The sequence below is a fragment of the Silurus meridionalis genome, chromosome 8 (assembly GCF_014805685.1).
Source record: "Silurus meridionalis isolate SWU-2019-XX chromosome 8, ASM1480568v1, whole genome shotgun sequence".
Classification (NCBI taxonomy): domain Eukaryota; kingdom Metazoa; phylum Chordata; class Actinopteri; order Siluriformes; family Siluridae; genus Silurus; species Silurus meridionalis.
In genome coordinates, this window is record NC_060891.1 from 23,590,553 (window position 1) to 23,605,235 (window position 14,683).

General features: G+C 37.6%; 2 protein-coding genes across 2 annotated transcripts; both read left to right on the forward strand.

Annotated features, from left to right (window-relative positions):
• The first annotated feature begins 730 nt into the window (after positions 1-730).
• On the forward strand, positions 731-2,862 carry LOC124389985 (interferon-induced very large GTPase 1-like). Its single transcript, XM_046855638.1, is given in 2 exon segments — positions 731-2,488; positions 2,491-2,862. Coding segments are annotated over 2 exon segments (1,971 nt in total). The 5' UTR covers positions 731-762; the 3' UTR covers positions 2,736-2,862.
• Positions 2,787-4,786, forward strand: LOC124389996 (interferon-induced very large GTPase 1-like). The gene is given in 2 exon segments (XM_046855666.1): positions 2,787-3,173; positions 3,175-4,786. Coding segments are annotated over 2 exon segments (1,332 nt in total). The 5' UTR covers positions 2,787-2,937; the 3' UTR covers positions 4,271-4,786.
• Positions 4,787-14,683: the final 9,897 nt, after the last annotated feature.

The window sequence follows — 14,683 nt, forward strand, 5'->3', positions numbered from 1 at the left end:
CACTCTTATGTTATGGGCCCTTAGAGGTATCCTGAAAGAATGGCGTCCCTGCTCAATGTCAGATTCTAAAGGGTTTGTTGAAGACAGTGTTGTTCATGCAAAAATTCCATTGATATCATTTGTGAGGCTTAGCAACTGCAGTTTGTCCAAATCACAGGTTTTGAACCAAATGCTCAACAATTCACAGCAGCATCATGATTTTTTTTCTCATCGAGAAATGATTGGAGGATCTGCTCCCAGGGTAATAGCTAAGGGAATAGTTGAAATATGCTGGAATCTGCCATGTGGAAACAATAGCATTGATGTCTTTTCTGAGCCAGTGGCTATTGCTAATTTAAGAGGAGATGTTTGCACTTTTGAAACCCAATTCAGTTTCCTTACTCAGGTGTCAACAGCTGTTTTTGTGTTCTTAGACAGTGTTGATAAATATGAGCAAAGGCTGTTTGCCTCTTTACAAGAAAAGTCAAAAATTTACTTTCTGGTCAACTCTCAGACAAATATGAGCCAGAATAGTAAGTCAACAATTAAAGCAGCATATAAAGCTCTTCAACTGGAAAGAGATCACATCATTGTGAAAAGCCAAAACATGAATTTGGCTGCTTTTGCAAAGATGATCAGTTCTACCATTAAAAATTTGCCAAGTAACATGCTGAAATCATGTGATATTAATTCAATGAAGAGAATTGCACATGAATTAGGTCTTTGCATTGATGAAAGTGAAAACAGAGCCTGTGTGTCAGCAGAACAAAAGCAGAGGAAATCATGAAATGTATTGGAGTTCGTCAAGTAGTAGAGTTTAAAAAGGCACGGTTGCCACTGCAAGGTGAAAACTGGAAAAGATTGGCTCAGATAGAAAAAGAGCAATGCAGATTACAACATTCAGGGGAACTAAACTTAGAGGAGTATAAAGCTCAACTTCAAAAAGAAAAAGATGAAATACGAACAAAACAAACCCAGTATAAGTTGACAGATCCAATGGACATCTTTATAAAAGCTTTAACAACCCCTGATGACACTGAGCGAGCCTTTTTTCTCAGATGGCTGGGACTAAAACTGGACAGGCATTCACGCAAACAGATGTCACACTTACGGCACAAGTATACATGGTGTGAACAAAAGAAAGACAGAGAGGGTATGGCACGATTAGACCAGGAACTTCTTGATTGTTCACTTGGCATTGAGCACTTTATGAGAGAAATGGGACAAATCTATGAGGCTTTTTCATTTGGTTTCAATAAAATGTCTGACAAAATTCACAGTCTCCCTACTCTGGCTGCAGAAATGCTTCTAGCTGGGTTTCCTCTTGAACTACTAGATGGAGATGCTTCAAATATTCCAGAGAAATGGGTGAGTGATGTTCTCATGGAGCTTCACAGGATGGTTGGACAGAAGAGCCGTTTGCTGGTTCTGACTGTGTTAGGGGTTCAGAGTACTGGTAAATCAACATTGCTCAACACCATGTTTGGAGTTCAGTTTGCAGTGAGCAGTGGACGATGCACACGTGGAGCATACATGATTTTCCTTCCTGTGGGTAATGACTTGAAAGAGGAGTTACTGTGTGACTTTGTCCTTCTGATTGATACAGAGGGTTTGAAATCACCAGCACTGGCACAACTGGAAGACAGTTATGAGCATGACAATGAACTGGCCACATTTGTGATTGGTCTCAGTGATGTAACCATCATCAATGTAGCTATGGAGAATTCCACAGAGATGAAAGATGTCTTGCAGATTGCAGTTCATGCTTTTTTACGGATGAAGGAAATTGGTAAAAAAGCAGTCTGCCATTTTGTCCACCAAAATGTTGGTGGTGTATCAGCATATGACAAAAACATGACAGACCGAAAAAAGCTCCTTAAGCAATTGAATGAAATGACAATGATTGCAGCTGAGATGGAAAAGCAGCCTAATGTGAAGAAATTCACAGATGTCTTGGATTATGACATGGAAAAGAATAACTGCTATATACCAGGTCTATGGCATGGCACACCACCAATGGCACCAGTTAATACAGGCTACAGTGTGGCTGTTCTTGATTTTAAGAAAAAACTCATGGAGAGGCTTAAAGTAAGAAAAGATAAAGAACCCTCCCAGATCCCAGAGTTCCTGCAATGGATGAGTAGTTTGTGGAGGGCAGTGAAGTTTGAGAACTTCATCTTTAGTTTCAGAAACACTCTTGTGGCCCACGCCTATGACAATCTTTGCAAAGAGTTTTCAGACTGGGAGTGGTCTTTCAGGAGACATATACTTTTTTTGATTCAAACTGCAGAAATTCAAATATCTAATGCTGAAATCAGTTCTATTCATGAGGTTGTTGAACCATTTAAAGAAAAGTCTGATAAAGAGATCATGCTTCAGACAAAAGCAATGAATGAGAAATTAAAGGACTACTACAAAAGGAAAGACCGTAATGTTCATTTGGTGGAAAAGTACAAAATTGATTTTGTCAAAAGCATTAAATCTTTGGAGAATGGAATTAAGGATGAAGTGAAAAAAGATTAGCTGTTGCTCTTGAGATGAGAAGAAACAAAGAGAAAGTAGAAGAGATACACAGTAAGCAAGCTGAAATGATCGAATGTCAAGTCCTAAAATTGCTTCATAGTTACAATCATCGTAAAGATGTATCTGATGAGGATCTCAAAACAGATTTTGAAAGAATGTGGAGAAAAGAGTTAGCAAACATCACTGGTCTAAAAGAAAGGGACATTTCTGCTGAAATTTTAAGCAGTTGCTAGCAAGTTTGGGAAATCAGAATTTCAATGAGTATTTGCAGAAAGTTAAGGATTTGTCACAATGTGGGCAAAAAGATTTCAAAATCAAACCAAAACATGTAGAAAAGGGCAAAGGCTTTGAAAATTTGCAGCTTTATTCAAACTAAATAGTGCACAGCACGATTTGAAGGTTATTGCAGTTGAGACCATTACCAGTTGCACTGGGATGATTGAACAGTTTACACAATCCAAAAGTGACTACCAAGAAACATTTACAAAAGATGTGCTTGATAAAATTGATGAACACCTCAAAAAAGCAGGTTCCAAATACAATACCAAGTTTGAATTTGACCTGAAAGTACACATTTGTGGCATTGCCTCTCGGAAATTCACAGATATGCACAGGAAGTATCTTGCTGATCAAGATCCAGCAAAACATTTAGAGAAATTTAAGAGTCAGTATCTCTGATTTCATTGATTTGTACAGAGAGAAGGACCAATGCCAAAGAAAAGCACAAGACTTCACTCAGCTCTGTCTTAAACCAGCTGTGACAGAGTACCTTGACCAGTCCCTCGGATCTGACATTGTTGATGCAGTTTTGGAGAATAAAACTACTGAGTATAGTTCACGAGCACTGTTTCAGTACACTGTCCTGAATGAGCTACTGGAAGAGTCAAACTTTAATGACTATCTAGAATACATTTTGCTTTATGAGAATTATGTCAAACGCTGGATATACAAACACATCATTAAATGCTTTTCTAAAGACATATCTCTGCAAAAGCTAAAAGAGAAGAAGCTGAGCATAATAATTTCAAAGCTCACTAAAGCAGTGGAAACATCTAAGCTTAAAGCCAATGGCTGTCCTTTGCCCAATAATGCAGAAGGTACAACAAGTTTGATCCAAAATCTTTGCAAAGCTATGAATGATGTCCTCTCAATATCCATGAACACTGTGGAAAGGGTCTTGTTTCAGAACACAAGCTGTTGTGATTCATTTACCAAAAGTCTCTATGAATGTGTTGATAACATGAAACAGCAAATAGCAAAGGAGATCTCAGAATCAACTGATATCACTGAGACTCTGAATAATGTGTCAGTAAAACCCCAAGATGAGCTGTTTAAAAGGGTGTTTGGGTGTGGAGCACAGTGTCCGTTTTGCAAAACACCATGTGAGGCAGGAGGAAAAGAACATCAGTTACACCATGCAGCTGTGCATAGACCACAAGGACTTGGAGTCTATAGATATGATGAGAGTAATAAACTTTGTGAAGAAATTTGTACATCTAGTGTACATGGCAATGGAACATTTGCATGTCATGAAACAAATTTCCAATTTCATCCCTATAAAGACTACCAGAAATACTACCCTGACTGGCATATTGCACCTGACATGTCTATAGAAGCCTCAGATTACTGGAAGTATGTGCTGGTGACATTCAATAAGCAATTTGCTGAGACATATGAAGCAGAGCCAGCTGTGTATCCAGATGCATGGAATAAAATCAGTAAAGAGCAGGCTTTTATTAGTCTAAAGTGCATGTTTAATATTAAATAATGTATAAAAACATAGAGGAAAAATACCAAGCCTTAATATTGCTATTTGTGAAAACGACTCACAGTCCTCGCAATTTTATCACCAATGTAACTGCTCCGGGGGCATCATAAACCGAAGTGCTAATTATAGCTGAAATTTGAGAAATGTTTTAACTTATAATCAAGTGATTTTTTTTAATAAACATTATATCTCTATGTTTGCAATGATTAAAAATAGGGTTTAGGGTTTTTTGGCAAGGATGTTATCATATTTAGATGATTGGACTCTATTTGTAAATGTGATGTTAAATCAAATGTATTAATTTAGTCTCATGTTATTTTATTTACATCTTGTTACAGTTGTTGTTACAATTATGTACAGTAACTACTTTAAATAAATGCATTTTCAAAAAAATTATATGAATTTAATAATATTATAATGAACTGTTTAAATGACATACTATAGCTATACCAATCTGTCAATCAATCAAATTAGGTTACTGTGTTACTGTGTGACTGCAATGTGACTAAACAAATAAACTAATTTAAGTTTAATAATCTTCTCATATTCTTTCAACTCAACACTGTCATCATACCAGTGGTAGACGAAGTACATAAAGCATGTACTTGAGTAAAAGTAGAGATACAGCAGGTAAAATATGACTCCAGTAAAAGTAAAATTGCTCCCTTTAAACTTTCACTTGAGTGAAGTTTTTAAATGTGCTTAAGTTTCCAAGTACTTTAATTTATGTTTATAATGTCTTATTATAATTTCTATCCCAAGTCTCTTGCTTAATCAACTCAGTTTATGTAAAAAAAAACTTCAATGTTGTTCTTAGCACACCAATCTATTAATAGAATAATATTTATGAGTTAAACACTGATTGATATCTATTAAAATGATCATAACCTTCTTTTCAATAACTTAAAAATAATCACACATATAAGGCCACAGGTGCTGTGGCAAGTTAAAGTTTCTTCAATCATTTATTACTCTCAAAATGTTAAATAAACCTCACCAAACCAAAAGACATCACCTCAACTAAAGGCAATCAAATCACTAAGTGCTGTTTAACTACAATCCAACTAGAATAGTTAGGTTGTCAAGTCAAGTTTATTTTTTATAGTGCTTTTCACAACGGACACTGCTCAAAGCAGCTTTACACAATTTTAACAGTTAAGGTGAATGATGTGTATTTATCCCTGATGAGCAGCCATGGTGACTGTGGCAATGAAAAACTCCCTTCGATGTTTGAGCAAGGAACCAGACTCAAAAGGGGAACCCATCCTCATTTGGGTTATATTAAGATTGTGATTATAGACTTTAAACAATACAGAACACTGGAGAGTGAGAACCACCTTGAGCACTGCATTTAAGATTATGAGTAATGTCCTTCTTACAGTGTTATACATTCATTTGAGATTATGGAACCAGGAGCTACTAGCAACTTATAAAATAGCTAAACATTTGCGATCATCACAGATCCTACACCAGCATAGGTTGTAATTGTTTTGTTTGCAAGCTACACACATTATGATAAATTCAGTTGTTATTCAAGCTAAAAGAAATATTGTTGCTCTATGCATAAAAGCATAGCAGGCAACACAGCGTAACCAAGTAACTAAGTGATATAGTTTATAGCGAATTTCATTAAGTGCATTAGCCTACAGCAGAGCTTCTCAGTTATTTCTGTTACGCCTCCCCTAGGAAGAATTAAACATTTCGCCCCTAACAGCTCCTCTGCTATGTACTGGGGTTTCTTGCACTGAGTAATTTGGTACGCCACCTTATATGATGCTACCAATGCTCGCTGGTTTACTGAAGTAGCATTCACAAATCGGGATGATTGTTGGCAATATTTGGCACGTTTTCGCTGAAAAAACTAAAGCGGCTTATCAGGTGTAATGTCTTTAAGTTATGCCTTAATTTATTTGGCCTCATGCTGTCCGCTGCCAAAATTTTTTAGACATACTGGTCTTTCCTCATCTCCCACGGTAGTCACAGTGAAGCCAAGCGCTACATACGCTTCGTCATATTTCCTCATCTTAGCTTTCGGGAGACTTACATTTGTCTCATTATCTCCGTCTCTTTCCACCTTTCTTTTCATCCCCGTAAAATATTTTTCCATTGTATCCATGGTAAGGGTTTGTTATCTGCACTTCATATCTCCTGCTCTGTGCTGTGTGGTCTTGTTCAGTGCAAAAAAACGCTACTCCCAGTGGCAAAAAAAAGCATTGCACACACGTCCCCCCTGGCATTGCCCTAAAACCCCCTAGGGGAGCATGCCCCACTATTTGAGATGGACTGGCCTACACTATCCTCATAACGAGATGATAGAGATGCATACACACCATTATATTTCACCTGTTTTCTTCTTTTTTTCTGAATTGGGTTTCTGAGAGTTTGGACCTTTTTTGTAATCCATCTGGTGTGATGTCACCCAACCCCCGAGTTTCTGAGTGTATGAGTGAAGGTACTTTTTTGGATGGTGGTTCCGGACCAGGTTCATTGACTGAGACATGGTATAAAAATAAACACAACTGTGCAAATAAGTGGTATATAAATGTTTTTTTTTTTTTTTAAGTAGCATGTACACTCCTTGCTGTACAGTGTATATATAGTATTAAATACCAGTTTATCTTAATTCACTTGTAAGCATATAACAGTGGTAATACAAATAACATAACATGCAAGACAACAAACATTATGTGGATGGATGCTTTAGATGAGATATTGAAAAAAAGTTTACTCACATTTTCACCATATGATTCCACCATTACATTACAAATGCATTTACCCCAAAGATTTGTAAAGAAAACAGAACTGCTGCATGAATAGAACTACTTTGATATAATCAATATTAATTATAAATAAGGATGTATAAATACTATATATAAAACAAGCATAGACAGAAATATCTTGTGAATATAAACCTATTATTTATTTAATTTATTTAGGGACACACAGTCCATAAAACACGAAAATACAAAAAACAAATAGGATTTTTAAGCCCCCTGGTTATTTTTTCTCTATTTTTGCTAAATGTACCAAAAATCATTATCAGTAAGCGTAACAATTATTGTGTATTCAGTAAGAGACAATGAAAAAGTTGATTAAAGTTATTGAAATTATGCATACGGTATACAGTAAAGCATGTATACAGTAGTATGGTCTCTCTAGATTATAAGAGTAAATAATAAGTTCTATTTCTAACTTCGCTCGGCGTTTCACTATGGGAATCGCTTTGGGCGTGACCAACTACGGAAGCTCCTATGACACCACGTCTGTCTGTCATATCCAGTTTCCTGCTGGTTTCTCGCTAAACTGTTTATCGATCAGACCGTCAATGGATTTTGGCACAGAACACGAAACCAGTCATACGGGATCATGCTGAGTGACATTGCGAAATTCGTCCTATTCGGGTAACAAATTACTACGGTAGGGAAGTAGTGGCAACAAGATAACTAAGGGCTTCATGTGTCAAGGTGAACCTTTCGAAGGGCTAACTACACTGCAAAAATTGATAGACTAACGTGTTGCGACGAGTCTTGATTTCTCTGTACTCAGCAATGTCGACGGTCATCCCCCTGCCAAAGAGAATGAGTCAAAGATCAGGGAGGTTGCATCCACCTGTGTCCATCATCACGTGGAGCAACCATCTCAGGCAGGGGCCCTCTTTTTTTTGTTTTGTATAAAGTACAAAGATGTCCTTATAACAGTACTAAGAGTATATTGTTTACATATTTCTAATTGTATTTTGTGTATGCACAGTACATGGCACACAGTAATGGATACTTGCACATTCAAATAATACTTTTTTTTATTTTGTTCTATTCTACAGTCCATGTTTCAGGAATAAAACAAGTAATTCAAAAACAAACTATTGAAAGAAAATATGTATTGAACTTAACTGACAAACATGTCAAGACCCGATATCAGTTATACAATGAGATGAAAGCTTCCTTACTGGTTTGTTTAAAAGTAGTAGCTTGTTACTCAGTGTTAAAGCTAACATATATCTCAATATATAAAACTACTTAAAACTGCCCAAAAGTGTTTCTGCGACGTTCCTTCCCATCTATGAACAGCTGAGCAATCATTTCCCTATTTATATTGTCAAAAATATATTATATTGTGTTAAAAGCCACATCTCTTTTCACCTGTAAAGTTTCTTGTGTAACATACTGAATCTGCCCTGACAAACCTAGGCTGTCTGTTTCTTGCTCATTCTTGACAACACATAAAAACGTAAAATTAGTGCAATAATGAAAGAGCACCCCATAAAATAAAGATTGTTCCTATCAGCATACTGTATGTTTCCCCTGTCATCTACCCTTATTCCCCGGACTCTATTTATACTCATCACCACTGTCTTCACTCATTGTCAGTTATCGACTTTACTACGTTGTATGTATGTGTGATTTACCTGCTCCTAATTATTAAAATCTTTAATGTTACTATTCGTTGTTCTCGTCTCTCCGTGACACACAAAGTTAAACATGCTGTAAAATCTCAGTTCAACATTATCTTTATTCTTATTTGAAGGGTTTTGATAACACACTTGTTAAAACAAAAGACGTTATAAAAGAGTTAAAAAAATTTGCTAATTATTTACCAAGAGCAACAGGCAGAGTTACTAAACATTGTGCAACACAATTCGGATACCATATGCCAACTTACACTGCTTGACTTTTTTGTAAAAAAGGAGTGAAGCTTTTTGCCGCTTTGAGCTCATCGCATCCGAATGTTGGATCGCGGGGGACTAACCCGCATTCCCTGTGTAATCTACGCCCCTGCCTCTTTGTACCCTGGACAGTGTTTTTTGCCTTGCCCCCTTGCTCAGTTTGTTTTTGTTTCTTTCATTAAAGCCTGTTTTCTCCATAACCATGTGACATCCTGCATTTGGGTCCTCACTCACCTAGTCAGCCTCAAGAGTTTGACAGAATGTATCCAGGCTGAACCTCCACCATATAGAATACAAGATGATCAAGTGATCTGGAATAGAGATAGTAACAACCGAGATGTCATTGTGGTATACTAATAAAAAAAACAAGACTTCAGTGGATTGCTGCGTGGTGGTGTCAGGGTGCCAGCTTCACCTCTCCTAAACACCCCGCCAGCACGGAGTGGATCACCTTCCTACTAAGTGCCGGCACCTGGCGCTCATTAACTCCAGGCATATATATACCTCTCATTTCCAACGTGCCTTTCTGTTCTCACAGGTGTTATGTTAACCACGTGACTGCTTGTTGCTCCTAAAACTACAGCATCTTCAGAGATACAGTGTTGGTCGACGTCACAAATAAATGTTTGGTCTGCGTCAGGATCACCAATGTTTAATGTATTGTTTAATGATTTTAATTCATCTAATAAATTATAATTATGTACGTACCTTTAAGTACCATTGTTGAGTAACAGTGATTCACTAAAATATGCATCTGCTTGCTGTGATATTAACTGTAAGAACCCACAACATGATATTGATTTGTGTTACTTGTATGATAATATTTTCATATTACACTTTTCGCCTCAAGCAAGCCTTTTTACAGGACCAAGACGTCCAAAGCTAGGCCAGGTTGGAAGGAATACGTTGAAGGGCTCTATGCTGAGGCTAGAAGGGTTTTTAAAGCTTGGGTTGAGTCAGGGAAACATAAATATAGTCTCTTAATTGAATATAAGAAATGGGCAAACTTTAAATATTCCCTAAGTTTTATTAAGAGAATACAATGAGAGCAGACTCATTTGCAAGGAAACTGCAAAATAGTTATCAAAATTATTTCTTGGAAAAAAAAGATAATTGTAAAACATTTCTGCCGATGAATATCAATGGTGTCAGCAGTTCAAAGGATATTACCCAGCAAAAACATTATTATTATTCTTGCAACTTTGTTAAAAATAATCCCTTTGGTGTATGTAACAGTGAAAATAATGCCACAAGAAGTCTGTGATACAATTATGAAGTTAAAAGAAATTAATGCAAACAAAAAACCTGCTGAACATTAAAAATTATGACTGAAAATAAATAGCATCAATTATTACCGGCATATAACCTTGTCCAGCATTGTATCCAAAGATTTTTAAAAGGATCCTGTCGCTCCTGTCAGATCTTAAACAAGTTGGAACAGTTTGTTCTGATCTCTGACAACCAGTTTGGTTTTATATCTAAACATGGCATGGACATGTGGATTTTTGCATTAAAGGTGACTTTAGATATCTATATTTTTCTATGTGTTTTATGGATGCATCTAAAGCTTTTGCTTGTGTAAATCATGAAAATGTATTTTGCATGTTACGCAACAGAGTGTTTTTTAAATCTTTAGTGAGATTTCTGGATTTTTGGTATGCTCACCAGTCAATGCATGCAAAATGGGGTAAAAAAGTGTCTGCTCTACTCCATGTAATCATATGTTACTGATTAAAAAAATAAAAGAAAGAAAAATAATGCACGGGAAAAAAAATCACATCTCAGAAACTACTGCACATGAGCGTCACTTTTTACAGTGCAGTTCAGAAGTTCTGACTCATTGCACATCAGGTGGATGTAAAACGCAAGAATGGTGCAGAGAAAATCAGAATATCAAATGGGAAAAGAAAAAGAGACCCCAAGACAGGAAAGTCAGCTAATCACCCAGTAGAAAACAAACATGGCCACTGTTTTAGCAGATATAAGTAGGCCCCTTTCTGGAAGCAGAATTCCTGTTGGTTAATGGAAAAAAATAAAGGCTTCAATGTTTTGCCCTGTTCAAGGAGCACCTTTTCTACGACCACTCTTTCTAGCGCATTGACAAGGTGTGAGTTCACTTAGCTGCTAGGTGATTCTCACTAACGCCCGCCTTCTCTTTAACAGTAGACAGCCATGGGGTAGTACATCTCTACATAGATGAGCCCCCAGTATATGCTCGGGCTCATCGGCTAGATCCAGTGAAACTGGGAGTTACATGGAAAAACATGGAAAACGCTATAATGCAGTCCCAGGGCATTACCTCTCCACATTGTACCCAAAGCAGATTGCGGCTGCCACCCCTGCAGGGATTATCTTCGATTTAATAATGTCACTATGCCAGAAAAATACCCAGTACAACACATTAAGGATTTTTCTGCCCGCCTGCTAGGATAAAGATTTTCTCAAAAGTGGACCTGATTCGAAAATACTATCAGGTGGCATTCTCCCACAAGAACATTACAATGTTAGCTGTGATAATGCTGTTTGTCTTTTGTTAATTCCTGCAATAAATATTATGAGGCCTTGATTTTTTTTTTTTAGTATGACATCTTGGTTGCTAGCATCTCCATGAAGGAACACCTAGCTTATCTGCAATCCCTGCTCATTTACCTCAGCCAGCACGGATTAATAATTAACCCTGCCAAGTGCAAATTTGGTTTGAATGCATTCTTGGCCATCAGATTATAAGCAATGGGGCATTTCCCCTGCCATCCAAATTTAAAGCCATTTTTCCACTCCTCACAGTAGCAAAGCACTGCAGCAACTTTTGTATATGCAAAATTTTTACCGCTGTTTCATTCCACAGGCTGCTGCACTCCTGCATCTTTTGTATGAGGCCATTGAAGGGAATAGCAGGAACAAGCAAATCACCTGGAAGGAGAAGATGACAATTATTGAAAGACACTAAACTTGCCTTAGCACAAGCAGCCTTGCTGCCTCATCCGATTCCCAATGCCCCTATTGCTATTTGATGCTTCAGATTGTGCAGTGGATGCTGTACATGATCAGTTCGTGAACTGTGTTTGAAAACTATTGTGTTTGGAGGGACATGTTTTCACAGACTTTATGGATGACAAACCCTTGCTTCTTTCCATGTCTAGAGTGTCTGAGCCCTGGTCAGCATGACAACAACGTCACTTGGTTCACAACAGACATTAGGTATATTGAAGTGTAACATCTGGTGGGTGTCTTAGGCCATTCTTTTTAACCCTTGACATCTGCTTTTCAATCAAAGGATGAGCACCATGGCTTACACCTTTATTGAGAGTTTGTATACCACAGTGTCATACCCTCTGCGGGAGACATGAAGCAGGACCAACCCTGACCTCTCCAAAGCAGCATTCAACTGATAACGCAAACCAGTCTCTATACCTTACACACACGCACACACACAAACACACACCACCCCGAAAACCAGATAACCCCCTGGCCTCTCTGGTTGAATTCACAGGGACCCTCAAACCATAAAACAATACACACTCGGAACTTGGCCCCAGTACTTCTGTTTGTGACACACACACATATACAGACATGCACACACACCAAAAGGGAGCATTCTTTTCTTTTATTAATTAACTAATAAATAGAATGTCCTACTTCACATGACACAAACATACATCTTGTTTGTATCTTCTGCTATAAATAAAGCAAGTGTTTAACTCTACGTCAATAATAGTTACATTCTAAAAGTTTAGTAATATACCTCTGTTTCAATGTTGTCTCTTCTTTTTGATATCAAAGTTGATTTAAAATTATCTTCTCTTTATTCTTTCTTTTCTAACAAGGGTGCATTGTATACACCAGAATATAATGTTGTATTAACATAAGTTATACCTTAAATACTGGTCCCAGTACAGTGTACATCTCTTTTAATGCTGTCTTTTCTGTTAAGGCTTGATGTCAAAGTTGACATAAACTTATCTTCTCTTTATTTTCCTAACAAGGATGCATCTTATATACCTGAATATAACATTTTATTAACAGAATTATACCTTAAATACTGGTATGTTAATAGTATGTGTTAATGCTGTCCTTGCTTTCATGTCTAATATCAAAATGATCACCAAAATTATTTGTCCCTTATTTTGCAAACAATGGAGCATTTTATTTGTTCATGAAATGTACCATACTGTCTTGATACACTTTGGATAAAACTTTAAGTTCTCCAAAGCGAGTTTAACCTGGAAACCATGCCCACAAACGCATGAACAAATGAAGTTTCTCCCTCCAAATTTTCAGGCCATAGCATTGGCAATTCCCCCAAAGATAGGTAGAGTTCAGGACCTTTAAAACATCTTGAACAGCTTAAAACAGCCCAGCAGTGACTCTTCGGGACGAGATCTCAAATCCTTTTTTGAGATCTCCCAGCAAGTTTTATCTTCAAGTCAGTCAGCCAGGTCAAGTCAACTCACTCACTCGAGGGAAGGGCCCGGGGGCCCGGGCGCCCAAAGGCTCAGAGGGTCAGACGTTCGGAACAGCTTGGAAACAACTCTCTCTTCCTTCAAGATCTTCCGGCAAGCTTCACTTTTAAGAACAACAACTGCTCTGATCTTCAGGAGAACTTGGAAGAACATCTGACTCTATCCTAACTGACTCTTCAAAGATCTCTTTGTCGAATCTGGACTCTTGTGCAACAATCCAATGCAAGTAACCGTTTTACCAACCAATTAAAATGCATTTTTAAGTGTGAACCCCCTTTTTTAAAAGCGAACTTCAGAAACTTTCTGTGAGAACGGAGGATAGCTACATGATGCATCTTTTAGATCTACTGTGACAAACCAGTCCTCGGATCTGATCTGAGACACAACCTGTTTGAGGGTCAGCATATTGAACCTGAGACTCATTAGTGAGCGGTTCAGTTGACGTAGATCTAGAATAGGATGCAACCCACTGTCCTTTTTGGTAACTATGAAGTACAGGCTGTAGAACTCAGACTCTCTGTCTGATGAAGGGACCACCTCTATGGCCTCCTTCCTCAGGAGAGTGCTTACTTCCTGTTCCATGACCAGAGCCAAAACGGGATGGGACAAACCCAATTGAAATGGGGTGGACGAGACCTGAACTGAATTGTATAGCCTCGCTCGACAGTGCGCAGGACCCATCTAGACACATCTGGCGGAGCTTCTCAGGCTGCCAGGTAGTCTCTTAGGGGTATCCGTCTCTCGAAATTGACCTCTGGTATGCATAGAGCCGGGGCTATGCCGTTGTGCAGCTCTAGTGTCTCAATTATGCAAGTTTTATATCTCCTAGTACAAACCTGATTCCAATCGGAATTAAGTTGGGACACTACAAATCGTGAATAAAAAAAGAAATGCAATAATTTACAAATCTCATAAACTTATATTTTATTCACAATAGAATATAGATAACATATCAAATGTTGAAAGTAAGACATGAAATGTAATTCCAAATATTGGCTCAAATTTGGATTTCATGAGAGCTACACATTGCAAAAAAGTTGGGACAGGCAGCAATAAGAGGCCGGAAAAGTTAGACGTACATATAAGGAACAGCTGGAGGATCAATATGCAACTTATTAGGTCAATTGGCAACATGATTGGGTATAAAAAGAGCCTCTCAGAGTGGCAGTGTCTCTCAGAAGAAACTTGGCTTACCCACAAGATCTGAGATACACTTCTGAAATACTTCAAAAGTTATTTATGGAACTAGATGCAAACAAGCATTCAAACAAGGTCCAGGTCCTGAAAAAT